We start from the raw sequence: 14,053 nt of genomic DNA, 5'->3' as shown, positions 1-14,053 counted from the left end.
TGGGTCTTTTACAGTTTTCGGGTGCTGCGTGAGTCTAATTGTGACCACAGTCAGAGGTAGCTGCGCGTGTCTCACTCTGCTTCCAAATTAGTCAACGAATGTCTAAATAATCTATTTTCTGTGATGAAAAATCTGTTCTGCCGGAAGATTTTTGCCAACTCCTGAAAGAAATGATTTGGCACCTCCTAGCAAGACCTCGTTCTATTTAGAAAGCCATCCCGGATTCAGTCCTGTGCCATCACAGGCGCAGACCCCATGCCTCTGTACGATTCCATCACTTTATTCCCATTGTAGATGACAGGGGTAACGTTAACCTGTTGGTCCTCCTCAGCGCTGACCAGCTTCGAGGTGGTGATCCAGTACGGGCTGGCCACCCCAGAGGGTCTCGCCGTGGACTGGATCGCGGGCAACATCTACTGGGTGGAGAGCAACCTGGATCAGATCGAGGTGGCCAAGCTGGACGGGACCATGAGGACCACCCTGCTGGCCGGGGACGTGGAGCACCCGAGAGCCATCGCCCTGGACCCACGGGACGGGTAAGGGAACGCAGAACATGGCGCTCGCCAAGGGGCGACGTCTTAGCAATCTTGAACTGTTATTCCCTTGAACATCTGACAATGGCTTGGCTGAACGAGCAACTCCTGGACACTAAATTCTGTGGCCCTGTTGTGCTACGGTTGTCCTCCTGCTGGCGTCCTTGAGCAAGGCGCCCACCTGCTCATGAGTGTTTCAAACCTAGAACAAATCCCTCTCGAGTCACTTCTCAATGAGAACATTAGTAAATGGCCGCGTTGTATCCCCGTGTGTGGTCGTCAGCATCCTGTTCTGGACGGATTGGGACGCCAGTCTGCCCCGGATCGAGGCGGCGTCCATGAGCGGTGAGGGGAGACGGACCATCCACCGGGAGACGGGCAGCGGGGGCTGGCCCAACGGGCTCACCGTGGACTACATGGAGAGACGCATCGTCTGGATCGATGCCAGGTCCGCCACTGCACCCACTCTCTCAGATACGCCCTCGCCGACCTCTCTCTCCTTCCTCTCCCTATATATCTCTGTACCTGCACTGGTCTGGGTGGATCTGAGCAGCTATCCCACCATCCAGTTCAGCTAAACTATAGTGCATATTGCAATAACTAAGTGCACAATATGTTTTTCCAAAAAGACGTGTCATGAATTAAGCCCGAAATCCAGCACCTTACCTTTTCAGTCATTTTGTGTTCTTCGTTAGACAATCCTATAGCGATACATCACGATGCATGTCCAAAAATGTATTGTTTATTGCAGAAGCGCAGTATTGTGATATATCATCTGTGTCGCGGGCCATGGTGTGTGGTATGGTGAGGTACCTTGTGATTCCCCACCCCTCATCCTAATGCCAACGCCCCCCCCTTCCCTTCCCCACAGGTCGGATGCGATCTACTCCGCGCTGTATGACGGCACCGGGCTGATCGAGGTGCTGCGGGGGCACGAGTTCCTGTCGCACCCCTTCGCCGTCACCATGTACGGCGGGGAGGTGTACTGGACGGACTGGAGGACCAACACGCTGGCCAAGGCCAACAAGTGGACGGGGGGCAACGTGACGGTGGTGCAGAGGACCAACACCCAGCCCTTTGACCTGCAGGTCTACCACCCCTCCAGACAGCCCCAGGGTGAGGCCCAGACCGACAGACAGACCGACAGACAGACAGACAGACAGACAGACAGACAGACAGACAGACAGACAGACAGACAGACAGACAGACAGGTCATTAAGGAGCAGGTAGGGGATGGGCAGTACAGAAAACAGGCATTAAGGACGGAGCTGGTAGGGGTCGGACATCTACCTGTAGTCTGGTGACATCAGGGCTTGAACTCATCACCTTTCAGCTGGGGGTCAACCCCCCCCCCTACCTAGTAGCCATCCGGCCCCTGTTAAGATGGAAGTGACAGAACAACGGTCCCCCCCCCGCAGCTCCGTCAGAGTATTCAGCCCTCCCTCCCGATGCTCCACCACGATTGGCTTTTGGATCTTGCGGCCACTTAAGCTCAAAGGTCAGCCTCTGATCACATAGACCGACGCCCCCCCCCCCCCAGACGGCTGACCTATTCCCCGTTGGGAGTTGTGGCGTCGCCTCTAACGCGGTCTGGACGCCTCCCCCCCGGGTTGTTGCTCAGAGGGCAGCTTACCGGCGGGAGGCCACGTCTCCCTGAACTCTTGAACCCTGTCCCGGGCGGTGGGGGGGGATGCGGGGGGCCGGCTGAGATGGGGGGGGGGGGGGGGGGGGGGGCGAGGGAGGTGTCGGCTCCACGGCTTTATCTGACGTGGCTGGAATGTCACAATCTCGGCAGGCCAGGGGTGATGGGGTGCTGAAGTGGAAACAGGGCGCTGGTCGGGGAAGGCAGTGGTGTTGGTGGTTAGAGAGTTGAAACGGATAACGAAGAACAGATCGACGTGGTCTTTCTCTTTATCGTTTTCCTGTTTTTTTTTTTATTTGCAACCGAGAAAGGTTCCCCTGGCGTTGACGAGGAGACAACATATCTTACATTTCTGAAGATTCACTTCCTTTAACCAGACGGAGGAAGGTTTAAAAAATATTTTCCAAAGTAGTTTAATGTGTTGTGACACTTGATGTCATCTCAGTGAAATTGTGCAAGCACACGTTGATGACGCAACTCCAACAAACAGCTGGAGTGCAGGAGAGCCCCGTTTGTTGCCCTTTAGAATTTGTAAAAGTTGGCATAAACATAGAACATCTAACCACATCTAACCAGCACCATGCTATTAGACCAAAACAACCACTTCAACAACCCACACATCTAAACATGCTAATGGATTTATTGCAATGAACATATTTTGCGAGCAACTAAGTTCATTTGTGTCCAAGTATACTTACTCTCTCTCTCCCTCTCTCTGTCTCTGTCTCTGTCTCTGTCTCTGTCTCTCTCTCTCTCTCTCTCTCTCTCTCTCTCAGCTCCCAACCCGTGTGCTGCGGTCGATGGGAAGGAACCCTGCACCCATCTGTGTCTTATCAACTTCAACCAGACCTTTTCCTGCGCCTGCCCACACCTCATGAAGCTGCAGCCCGACAAACGCACCTGTAAAGGTACCGTCCCCGAGCACGCGCACACGCACGCACGTGCACACTGCCTCCCCGGTAACACTGAAGAAGGACATCCCTAACTGGTTTGGTTGTGCTTATCTTGTATGCAGAACCATCGCCATGGATACGTTAGCCTCCATTCCTTGGTGCAGTAATAATAATAACATGAATATGTATTCCCAATACATGAACATCTATCTGCTGGTCATGTATGCCCCCTCGTATTCGGTATAAACGACTGACGTTCCAGAGTCTTCCTCCCTCCAGAGTCCCGCAAGTTCCTGCTGTACGCGCGGCAGATCGAGATCCGCGGCGTGGACATCGACAACCCCTACTACAACTACATCATCTCCTTCACGGTGCCCGACATCGACAACGTGACGGTGGTGGACTACGACGCCGTGGAGCAGCGCATCTACTGGTCCGACGTCCGCACGCAGACCATCAAGAGGGCCTTCATCAACGGCACGGGCGTGGAGACCGTGGTGTCTGCCGGTGGGAACAAACGCACGCACAAGCACACAAGCACGCACAAGCACACGCACACGCGCACACACACACACACTCAGGCTGCACTTGAAAATAAAAAAGTTGTTCTTAATTTGCTTGCCTGGGTAAATAAAGGTTAATAATAATCATACACACACACACACACACACACACACACACACACACACACACACACACACACACACACACACACACACACACACACACACACACACACACACACACACACTTCCAACACGCATGTCTGTTGAAACACGGCGCTCCGCCAGTAAGACAGCGGCGCAATTATGAGAAGCATTCTCATAATTGTGTCCGAGTTCCCCCATATTTATTTGATTATGACCTGGCTTGAATTTCTTTTATAAGCGTGCCTAGTTTTCCAAAACCAGTGGGAGGTCCAAACCACTCGTTTGTTGATTTTGGAATTTAAACAAACAAGGAGAGGAGCGTGCTGAATGTTTGGTTGTGAACTGTCTCAGACCTCCCCAACGCCCACGGCCTGGCGGTGGACTGGGTCTCCAGGAACCTCTTCTGGACCAGCTACGACGCCAACAAGAAGCAGATCAACGTGGCGCGGCTGGACGGCTCCTTCAAGAACGCCGTCATCCAGGGTCTGGACAAGCCCCACTGTCTGGTGCTGCACCCCATGCTCGGGTGAGTCCCCCCCATTAGGTCACCTGTGAAGCCCCCCCCCTAAACCCACGTGGTCACTCTGGAAAGCTCAATGCTTTGATTTTCACATTCGACGTCCGTGCGACTGCTATCCACTCGTTGTGGACGGTTACATTATGTGAGGCAGAACAATCCATGAAAGCCATCGTTGCTCAACACGATGTTCTTTATCCAGGAAACTGTACTGGACGGATGGAGACAACATAAGCATGGCCAACATGGACGGCGGCAACCGCACAACGCTCTTCACCAATCAGAGAGGACCCGTGGGTGAGTGGCACCTTCTCAACAATCACAGAAATGTAGTGCATTCCTTTTAAATGTACTCATTGAACAAAGGCACAAACTATACAAATTACCATCAGAGAGAGGAAGAGCGTTTTGAACAGAATTAGTTACAGTAAAAAGCATCTCGCTATGCTTTAGAGAGGTCTGTTTTCTATGCTCAGGGCTCTCTGTTGGCTTTAATGGTGTGTGTGTGTGTGATCTTTCCAGGGCTGTCTATTGACTTTGAAAAGGAGCAGCTGTACTGGATCAGCTCGGGGAACAGCACAATCAATCGCTGTGAGATGGACGGATCCCAACTGGAAGTCTTGGACGGCGTTAAGGGCAAACTGTACAAAGCCACCGCACTGGCCATCATGGGTGAGGAGGAACCACTCCCAGCAGCCGCCCCGAGGACATTCCTCTGGCGTTACTCTGAGGACACTTTGATGATGCAAATATATCCAACCCTACATCCAACCCAGATGATGCACTTGTTTCCATGATGTAACTTCCTGCTTGGCTCCGGTGTGCAGGAGACAAGCTGTGGTGGGCGGACCAGGGCTCGGACCAGATAGGAACATGTGACAAGAAGGATGGGGGCAGCTGGAAAGTGTTGCGCAACAACACATCCCCCATGTTCCACATGAGGATCTACGACGAAGAGGTGCAGAAAGGTAAACCCGAATCCCCTGGGGCTGTTTGTGCACATCCTGGAATGAAGTAAACACAACTTGTGTGTGGTTTGGATTGTTTTTGACTAATTTGATGTTGGATTTATTTGGCCATAAAAGTCTATGTAGTCTATACAAGTCTCTACAAAAATATTTTTTGCAGTTTGTGGCTTTCGAGACAGTGTGTGCCAATGTTGTCATGCATCGTTTAGATTAGACTTTATTGCAAAAGTACAACTAAATGGGATGTCTGTATTTCAACCCACATGAAGAGCACTCGGGACAGGGCATCATATTAGGGGGACATCTAAATGGAATCGATTCAACACACCCTGGCTGTTTCAAGTGCCGCTCACCGAGGTGACTCTAAAGTGTATCCTTTGTCCTGCAGGAGGGATCAATCTGTGCAGTAACAACAATGGAGACTGCTCCCAGCTGTGCCTTCCCACCTCCCCCACCAGCAGGGCCTGCATGTGTACCGCCGGATACAGCCTCAAGACGGAACAGCAGTCCTGTGAAGGTGACACCCATGTCCCCCACTTGCATGTCTTTGACAATATTATTAGAATCTTTAAGCACTTTGGACAAAACATATCATACGCCTCCACATTATTTATCCATCATTCAATGTTTTAAAAAAATGATGTTAATGATGACTGAATATACCTTTGCCACTTTTAATTAGTTTCTTTAATATATTATTGGTGTTCCCTCCATTTCTTGGCATACACGTGGTGGTTCAGTACTCGTGTTTGTATGTTTGGAGGTAGAATGAAGCCAATGCTATGTCTTCGGTGCTGGCGTTGTCTCGTATGCCGGTTCTATCCTCAATCGCTGGTACATACTCAGAAGGCCAGGGAACTCGCACAATTGTGGGCTGAGTTGGTTTCTGAGTTTGCGAGTCAAACTAGTTGTCTTACATGCTATCCTCTTGGTCTAACAGAACCGTAATATGGGAAAAACAAATCTTAAATCATTTTGTATTCCATTAATAATGCTCTATATTAATAATGCAAAACATTAAAGATGCATTGATTAGTTATGGGAAGGGATTCAGACATGTGGTTAGAAAAAAGGCATACATTATTGGTGAATTCTATGAATACTTGAAGTAACTTCAAATCCTTTCACCATGTTGTTTCACCCTCCACTGAGAGCCCCATTCGGTCCGGTGCTGATTCCACGCGCTCTCTCTTTCTGAACAGGCATGGGTTCATTCCTGCTCTACTCTGTCCATGAGGGGATCAGAGGGATTCCCCTGGACCCAGGGGACAAGTCTGACGCCCTGGTGCCCGTGTCCGGTACCTCCCTGGCCGTCGGCATTGACTTCCACGCTGGTGAGAGATCCCATCAACGGCCCCATCGCTCAACCAGTGGATTCCACTCCCAACGGGGGAATCAACCTTGCCGTTGTTCCGTCCCTGTGCTCCTTTGACCCTCCCTTTTCCCTCCCAGAGAACGACACCATCTACTGGGTGGACATGGGTCTGAGCACCATCAGCAGGGCGAAGCGAGACCAGACGTGGAGGGAAGATGTGATCACCAACGGCATCGGTCGCGTGGAGGGCATCACCGTGGACTGGATCGCAGGTCTGGGGCACAACGTTCTAATCAGAATAACAAAATCATAGTGTAACCTCCACCTGCTCATCGATGACAGACAATTCCACAGAAAATGGTTATAAGCAGCAGGTATCTATATTACTAAATAGTTATTTAGAACACATTTAAGTGAGCTTAAGCTTGGGGGGGCTGTGACGACAGTTGAGTCTCTTCAATGGGGTCAACGTACAAAGCCACTTGACGTGACGTGTTGCATCGTGTTCCCAGGGAATATCTACTGGACCGACCAGGGCTTCGACGTGATCGAGGTGGCCAGGCTCAACGGGTCCTTCCGCTACGTGGTCATCTCCGCCGGTCTGGACAAACCCCGGGCCATCACCGTCCACCCGGTCAAAGGGTGCGTCATCCGAGTGGCGGGACCACCCACCGTGTGGTTTGGATGTTTGCCCAGCGGGACGTTGTTAAGCGATCCCCTCTCACCTCGATGCTGTTGTTTTGTGGCGCTGCAGGTATCTGTTCTGGACCGAGTGGGGTCAGTACCCCCGCATCGAGCGCTCTCGCCTGGACGGCTCCCAAAGGTTGGTCATGGTGAACGTCAGCATCAGCTGGCCCAACGGCATCTCCATCGACTACCAGGTCCGTGAAGCCCCCCGGCCCCCTTGAACCCCTCAGCACGATCAATATGAACGCTGTAGATCCTTTAGCTCGACTTCCTCCTATACTGATTCAGAGTGTACGTTTATGTTTACTTTTAGTTTTGCGTTTTGTAGTTAGTTAGTTTCTTTGTTGACGCTGGTGTACATGACAGGAAGGTCTGCTGTACTGGTGCGACGCCAGGACGGACAAGATTGAACGCATCAACCTGGAGACGGGGGAGAACCGGGAGCTGGTGCTGGCCAACAACAACATGGACATGTTCGCCGTGTCCGTCTTCGAAGGATACATCTACTGGAGCGACAGGTGGGTCTCAACATCACTCTGGAAGCACCGCTTAGAATCAGGACCGAAACGATGGTGGGGATGTGTGGCAGCAAAGGCAGGTGGTGTTGTATTATAGATACATTGGCTGACTGTTGTGTCCTTTTTGTCCAGGACTCATGCCAACGGCTCCATTAAGAGAGGCAGCAAGGACAACGCCACCGACTCCGTTCAGCTCAGGACTGGCATTGGCGTACAGCTCAAGGACATCAAGGTCTTCAACAGAGCTCGGCAGCAAGGTACATAACCACACGCTCACATAGAGACATAGACACACACAGACACACACGCGCACACACAGGCACACAGACGGAGACGCACACAGAGACGAACACAGAGACACACACAAATACACACAGATACACGCACACATACAGACACACACACACACACACACACACACACACACACACACTCTTCCACTTTCCTAGAGGACTTTGGTGTAATTAAGACCAAAGTCCTCTGGGAAAAGCTCGCTGAAACTGGTTTACTACATCAAGGTGTAGCGCGCCCTATGATATAACTCCATAACACGCGTGGTCCCCCCCCCCCCTCCCCCAGGCACCAACGTGTGCAAGGTGGACAACGGCGGCTGTGAGCAGCTGTGTCTGTTCCGCGGCGACGGCCAGCGGACGTGCGCCTGCGCCCACGGCATGCTGGCCGAGGACAACAGCAGTTGCCGCGACTACGACGGCTACCTGCTGTACTCGGAGCGCACCATCCTGAAGAGCATCCACCTGTCGGACGAGACCAACCTCAACGCGCCCATCAAGCCCTTCGAGGACCCCGAGCACATGAAGAACGTGATCGCCCTGAGCTTCGACTACCACGGCGGCGGCGGCAAGGGCGCCAACCGCGTCTTCTTCAGCGACATCCACTTCGGGAACATCCAGCAGATCAACGACGACGGGACCGACCGCAAGATCGTGGTGGACAGTGAGTGTTAAAGATCCCACGTTTAACCCTTTTTCAGGGTTAATAACTGCCTTTGGGGGTACTACTAGAATACGGTGGCATGCCTCTATGTTAGAAATACCTCTCATCATTCTCACACTGTTCATTTCTGCAAAACCAATTTCAGCGTCTTTCAAAAAACGTTGTACCGTTTTGGATCGTGTCGCTTTAAGGCCCCCCTCCCGAGTAGCCCAGTCTGCTGTGATTGGTCAGCACGGCCCACTCTGTTGCGATTGGTCAAACGCTTTGCACGGGTGTCTGCAAATTCCCACCCGCGGGAAGCGGTAAACACTGCAGGTAGCCGGGAAGCGGGAGACTTCAGCACCGCCCGGGAGTAAAGTTGGAGCGCAAACGAGGTGTTTCAGCACTTTTGAGAGGCGTTAGTATAGACGTGTTAAACATACCAACACCACTCATCCCGTTACCGTGGGGCTAAACCGCACACCCCCACTACACTACACTGTGTTCTTTGAGGCTCCAAATGGCACTATATTGTATCTCCCCACAGACACAGAATGGCTAATGTTGCTTACAGCGGTGACTTGTTGCACAAATCAAATTCTTCCTCGGGATGATTGTTTCAAAGTGACACTCTGTGTGTCAGTGTTGCCACTTGGGCTTATGGCTAGGAATCGCCTCTCATCACATGTTGTCCTTATCGAAAGACAAGAAAAGGGTTATTTTGTGTCTGTCGCATGCCCTTGGCCTGCTCATCATGTGGTCTGCATAAAGAGACCCCAGTGAACATCTCTTTTGGATATGGGAACCCAGCTGGCTGAGGGCTCTGGGTCAAGTAGAGGGACAAGAACACACACGTGCACCCTTGGCCCATAGCTCTTATCCCGGTCAAGTGTTGTTTTAATCCCACTCCCATTAATGATTCAAGGGCAGGTGCCTGAATCCCATTAAGGTGAATTCACATTTAAAAGCCCAGAACTATTTTCAAGCCTTCAATGTTTGATACAATGAATGTTTGATGTGGTTAATGTTGTCTAGAAGGTCGTGATCCTAATTCATGTTATTGTGTTGTTTTATGTTACATTGTTTATTAACACGAAGCAATTCAGCCTAAATTACACAATATCAGAAAATACAAAGATTACTTCCTGCAATAAAAGGAAATCGCTGGGGGAGGAGCTTGGGAGAGGAGCTGGGGGGTGGAGCTGGGGGGTGGAGCTTGGGGGAGGAGCTTGGGGAGGAGCTTGGGGGAGGAGCTGGGGGAGGAGCTTGGGCAGTCGGGGGTCCAGTGACGTCCGTCAGTTCTGTGCTCCGTCCGACGTGGTGTCCAGCACAAAGGGCCGCACCGTGTCCCTGTTGCCCCGCGCGTACGGGCAGCCCCTCAGAAAGCGGCGGCAGTCTTCCCAGCGCCTCCCCCCGAGCGCCGCCAGGTCCCGCCGGAACTTCTGGGACATAAAGACGTAGAGGACGGGGTTGACCAGCGCCGCCGACGACGCCAGCAGCCGGGCCAGGAGGGCCACGTAGCGGAAGCCCTCGGTGCCCCCCACGGTGCCCCCGACGAAGGAGAACATGAGGGCGTAGGAGGGCAGCCAGAGCAGCGTGAACACCACCACCAGCAGGGCCGAGGTGAGGGTCACCTGCTTCTGGTAGCGCTCCAGCCGCGGCGCGCCCAGCTGCCCGGCGCCGCGCAGGAAGCGGTAGATCTTGGCGTACATCAGCACGATGACGCCCAGCGGGAGCGCGAAGGCGCACAGGAAGAGGGCGGCGCTGTAGACCAGCTGGCTGACGTCCGACAGGAAGGCGAAGCAGTACACGGCGCTGGAGGAGCTGACGGTGCGGAAGGCGAACTGGGGCGCGGCGAGGGCGAGCGCCGGCGCCCAGAGCAGCGCCGCGACCAGCGTGATGCGCTGGCGCATCTGGGAGCGGAAGGCCCAGTTGGGGTGCACCACGGTGAGGTAGCGCGTCACGGCCAACGCCGCCAGCGTGAAGACGGACGCGGCGGAGCAGGCCACGCCCAGGAAGCTGATGGCCTTGCACAGGAAGCCGCCGAAGGGCCAGCGGCCCAGCGCGATGGCGGAGGTGTGGAAGGGCAGGCAGAGCAGCAGCAGGACGTCCGCGGCGCTCAGGGCCAACAGCAGGGTGTCGGTGCTGTGGGGGGCGCGGCTGTCCTTCCTCCGCCGGCCCGCCAGGATGGCGACGACCAGGGAGTGGCCCAGCAGGCCGGTGGCCAGGATGAGGGTGTCCAGGGTGGGCACGACCACCTGGACGATGCTGCCTTCCCCCCTCGCCGCGCCCGTCCCACTGCCGTTGACCAGCTGAAGCTCGGAGTCGGCCATGGAAGGTCCTTCAGTCATTTTTCAGACGAATGCCCTGAGGGTGACGTCTGTGGAAGCTCAGACCAGAGCCGTCATGAGCACGCCGTCACCCCAAAGAGATGTCGGCAGTATCAGCAGCTATTCAGGCAATCAAGATACAAACACTCAGCTGGGGTATATAGCCTGGGACATCACTGAAGGAAAAGATGACCCATATATATACATCCTGGTTATTTCATAGTTAGTTCATACCCTTGAAGAAAAGTTGATCTGAAGTTATTCTCAACCTTTTCCCATCAGTTGATATGAAGAAATCCAGTTGTACTCACTGAGGAAATGAAAAGATGACCTTCCATGAGGTGTGTTTTTTTTTTAGATGTGCTCCAAAGAAGAGCAGCCAGTGTTTAAACTGCACAAACGCAGCGGTAACTCTTGTCACGGTGCTATTGATTTCTGGAAACCAGGCAACAGAGAACGAATGAATCCCAAGGGTTATTGGCCGCTATTCCACACGAAAAGCATTCGACTCTACTCCATGATGAGTGCTCGTATTGGTTAGTGTACTCCTTGTCGTGTTTCTCACAAGCTCTCCAGAGGCTTACAGCCTCTCGATACCACCGGCGATGGCGAAAATCCTCTAGTAAATCTCAAACGCTCTTCAAGCTCCAATTAAAAAGGACTTTGGGAAATATCAGAAAAATCCAAATGCATGAGATTCAGGGTAAAGGTTGCGAGTTGTCAGCAGGCGACAGGGAGCTGGGAGCTTTTGTCTGTTGTACTATGTACTATGTAGCAGGCGTACCGTACTGTTTGCACAGTGGCTTGTCTGGTCCGGGTAAAGAGAGAGGGGATGGAGGCACGGACGAGATTATTCTCTTACTTCACCTCTGATGAGCTGCGACTCAAAGCCACTATGGCCATTCTGTTTTGGTCCGTGTAGATGAGTGGGAACGGAATCCGTTGGCTCTCCATGATTCTCTTAAGCCGATCGTAGATTATTTAAGATGTGTGTTTATATTCCTCTGACGTAGTGTTTTAGCTACAACGATGTTTATTAAATGCCTCCTCATCCGTCCAAAAGCCCAGTTATCCTCACATTCATGAACTGTTTGACATGAACAAACAGTCCAGGCTTTTATTGTCGAGCAACAGCGTTCATAAATGTGGTTTCTCGGATGACGGGGGGGGGGGGGAAAAGGTTGGAAACCTTTTGAAGACACGGTGATGCTTAGTGCCAAGTAGCCTTCACGTAACTGTGTGTATATCGTAGTGCATCCACTGCTCGAAATAGAGCTTCAACAGATGAAAGGGTGCTGAATTGATTGTGAGAGAAAGTAGGCAGGTAATATGTGGATAAGTGGGTGAACATAGCTTTAAAGAAATGTATTTTGCGGTGGTTATAGTCTTTTTCACCTCGTCTTTTTTTTTTTTTTAAACCTGCCCTCACCTCCTAAATTAACCATTCCCCCCCGGAGAGAGCTTCATTTCTGAAAGGAAGACTTCAAAAATGATTTGGAATAAGGCGTGTTGAGGACTAGAGGCAGGCCGCCACTAAAGACTGGATGATTGATTTAAAGTGGACTGCAGGCTATCTGTGTTCCCTCCTCAAGACTCTCTCTGCAAACCTCTTATACTGGAGTAGTCTTTGCCCTTGACCGAGCTGCACCAAGAAAAGTCCTCCATCATTAAGGAGCGTGGCAAATGATGTCAAGGATAGTCTCCAATTACCATTTTAAGATTTTCCATTTTTTTTTGTACGGTTATTTAAATGCTCTTCATTTGATAACCTTGTTAAATGTTCTGTATTTTTTGGGACGCAGGGGGAAATATTTGGAAATAAAAAACTGCCAGGAGAAATAGTCAAATAATGTTTTTTCTTGTTACAGCTCGCAGAAGAAAATCAAAATGAATGTATTCAATGAGAACCGAAGTCATGGACGCAACTTTGGAAGCCGACGTTAACCCCTGGCTCTCTCCTCCCTCTCCCCTCCCAGACGTGGGGTCGGTGGAGGGCCTGGCGTACCACCGGGGCTGGGACACGCTATACTGGACCAGCTACACCACCTCCACCATCAGCCGCCACACCGTGGACCAGAGCCGCTCGGTGGCCTACAACCGCAACACGGTGGTCACCATGTCCGGGGACGACCACCCCCGCGCCTTCGTGCTGGACGAATGCCAGGAGTGAGTGCTCTGTTCATTCTCACCGTGGTGCGAGAAGTGATGTGTTCCTGTCTAAACAGCCGGGGGGAGGGGGGGGGGGGAAAGGAAACCTCGGGGGAAATGTAGTGCGTAGCAATGAAGTGTAGGAAAGGAATGTCAAATTTCAAATCCAAAGTATTTTCTTCAAGTTTGGTTACTGACAATTTCAACACAAATTATATTAACTAAAAGAATCATGGGCAAAATGGACATCTTCAGATTTTCCCGACATTTCATCCAAATAACTTCCTGGCTTGTAGACACAAGCCCAGTAGATCTGTGGTATTTCAAACCCCAGAACATATTGTTGGGGAGAATGTTTCCCTGTTCTCTGGGGAAAACCAATCTTCCTGCATGATTCCCCTCCCATCAGCATCATGTTCTGGACCAACTGGAACGAGCAGGCCCCCAGCATCATGAGGGCCTCCCTGAACGGGGCCAACGTGCTGGTGATCATCGGCAGTGACATCAAGACCCCCAACGGCCTGGCCGTGGACCACCGCGCCGAGAAGCTCTACTTCTCTGACGCCACGCTGGACAAGATCGAACGCTGCGAGTACGACGGCAGCAACCGCTACGTGAGTCCTCTGTGCCCGACGCCGAACGACCTTAATAATTTAACTACCTCCATAATAGTTTGTCCATAGTAATCTGTGTGTGTGTAATCCTCTGAACGTGTAAGTGTGTGTGTGTGTGTGTGTGTGTGTGTGTGTGTGTGTGTGTGTGTGTGTGTGTGTGTGTGTGTGTGTGTAGCAGTCTGTGTGTAGCAGTCTGTGTGCGTTCGTAACCGTCTGTGTGTGTAACCGTCTGTGTGTTTGTATGTGTGAGTGTGTGCAACAGTCTGTGTGTGTAATAATCAGTGTGTAATAGTCTGTGTGTGTAT

General features: G+C 51.9%; 2 protein-coding genes and 1 non-coding gene across 4 annotated transcripts in view; 2 read left to right on the top strand and 1 right to left on the bottom strand.

Annotated features, from left to right (window-relative positions):
• Positions 1-14,053, top strand: part of lrp1ab (low density lipoprotein receptor-related protein 1Ab) — a 93,474-nt gene that overhangs the window by 51,410 nt on the left and 28,011 nt on the right. For both annotated transcript variants that reach the window (XM_060064717.1, XM_060064708.1), the window contains exons 25-43: positions 332-536; positions 817-981; positions 1,405-1,649; positions 2,952-3,083; positions 3,348-3,575; positions 4,070-4,244; positions 4,438-4,532; positions 4,758-4,907; positions 5,063-5,203; positions 5,592-5,720; positions 6,406-6,537; positions 6,656-6,790; positions 7,031-7,160; positions 7,273-7,399; positions 7,572-7,723; positions 7,856-7,980; positions 8,303-8,677; positions 12,963-13,152; positions 13,544-13,748. In XM_060064717.1, the coding sequence (XP_059920700.1) occupies positions 332-536; positions 817-981; positions 1,405-1,649; positions 2,952-3,083; positions 3,348-3,575; positions 4,070-4,244; positions 4,438-4,532; positions 4,758-4,907; positions 5,063-5,203; positions 5,592-5,720; positions 6,406-6,537; positions 6,656-6,790; positions 7,031-7,160; positions 7,273-7,399; positions 7,572-7,723; positions 7,856-7,980; positions 8,303-8,677; positions 12,963-13,152; positions 13,544-13,748 (3,236 nt within the window). The remainder of the gene's footprint in view (positions 1-331; positions 537-816; positions 982-1,404; positions 1,650-2,951; positions 3,084-3,347; positions 3,576-4,069; positions 4,245-4,437; positions 4,533-4,757; positions 4,908-5,062; positions 5,204-5,591; positions 5,721-6,405; positions 6,538-6,655; positions 6,791-7,030; positions 7,161-7,272; positions 7,400-7,571; positions 7,724-7,855; positions 7,981-8,302; positions 8,678-12,962; positions 13,153-13,543; positions 13,749-14,053) is intronic.
• Positions 5,911-6,045, top strand: LOC132467781 (small nucleolar RNA SNORA57). Its single transcript, XR_009528077.1, has one exon. It is a non-coding gene; the product is annotated as a small nucleolar RNA SNORA57 (small nucleolar RNA).
• Positions 9,884-11,757, bottom strand: LOC132467482 (galanin receptor type 1). Its single transcript, XM_060064801.1, has one exon. The coding sequence runs from the start codon at positions 11,005-11,007 to the stop codon at positions 9,952-9,954; it is 1,056 nt and encodes a 351-aa protein (XP_059920784.1). The 5' UTR covers positions 11,008-11,757; the 3' UTR covers positions 9,884-9,951.

The sequence above is a fragment of the Gadus macrocephalus genome, chromosome 1 (genome assembly GCF_031168955.1).
Source record: "Gadus macrocephalus chromosome 1, ASM3116895v1".
Taxonomy (NCBI): domain Eukaryota; kingdom Metazoa; phylum Chordata; class Actinopteri; order Gadiformes; family Gadidae; genus Gadus; species Gadus macrocephalus.
This window is presented reverse-complemented; position numbering and strand designations above follow the sequence as displayed.

Excerpts from the sequence above, each read along its gene's own strand:
- LOC132467482 (XM_060064801.1), bottom strand. The coding sequence starts at position 11,007 with ATGACTGAAGGACCTTCCATGGCCGACTCCGAGCTTCAGCTGGTCAAC.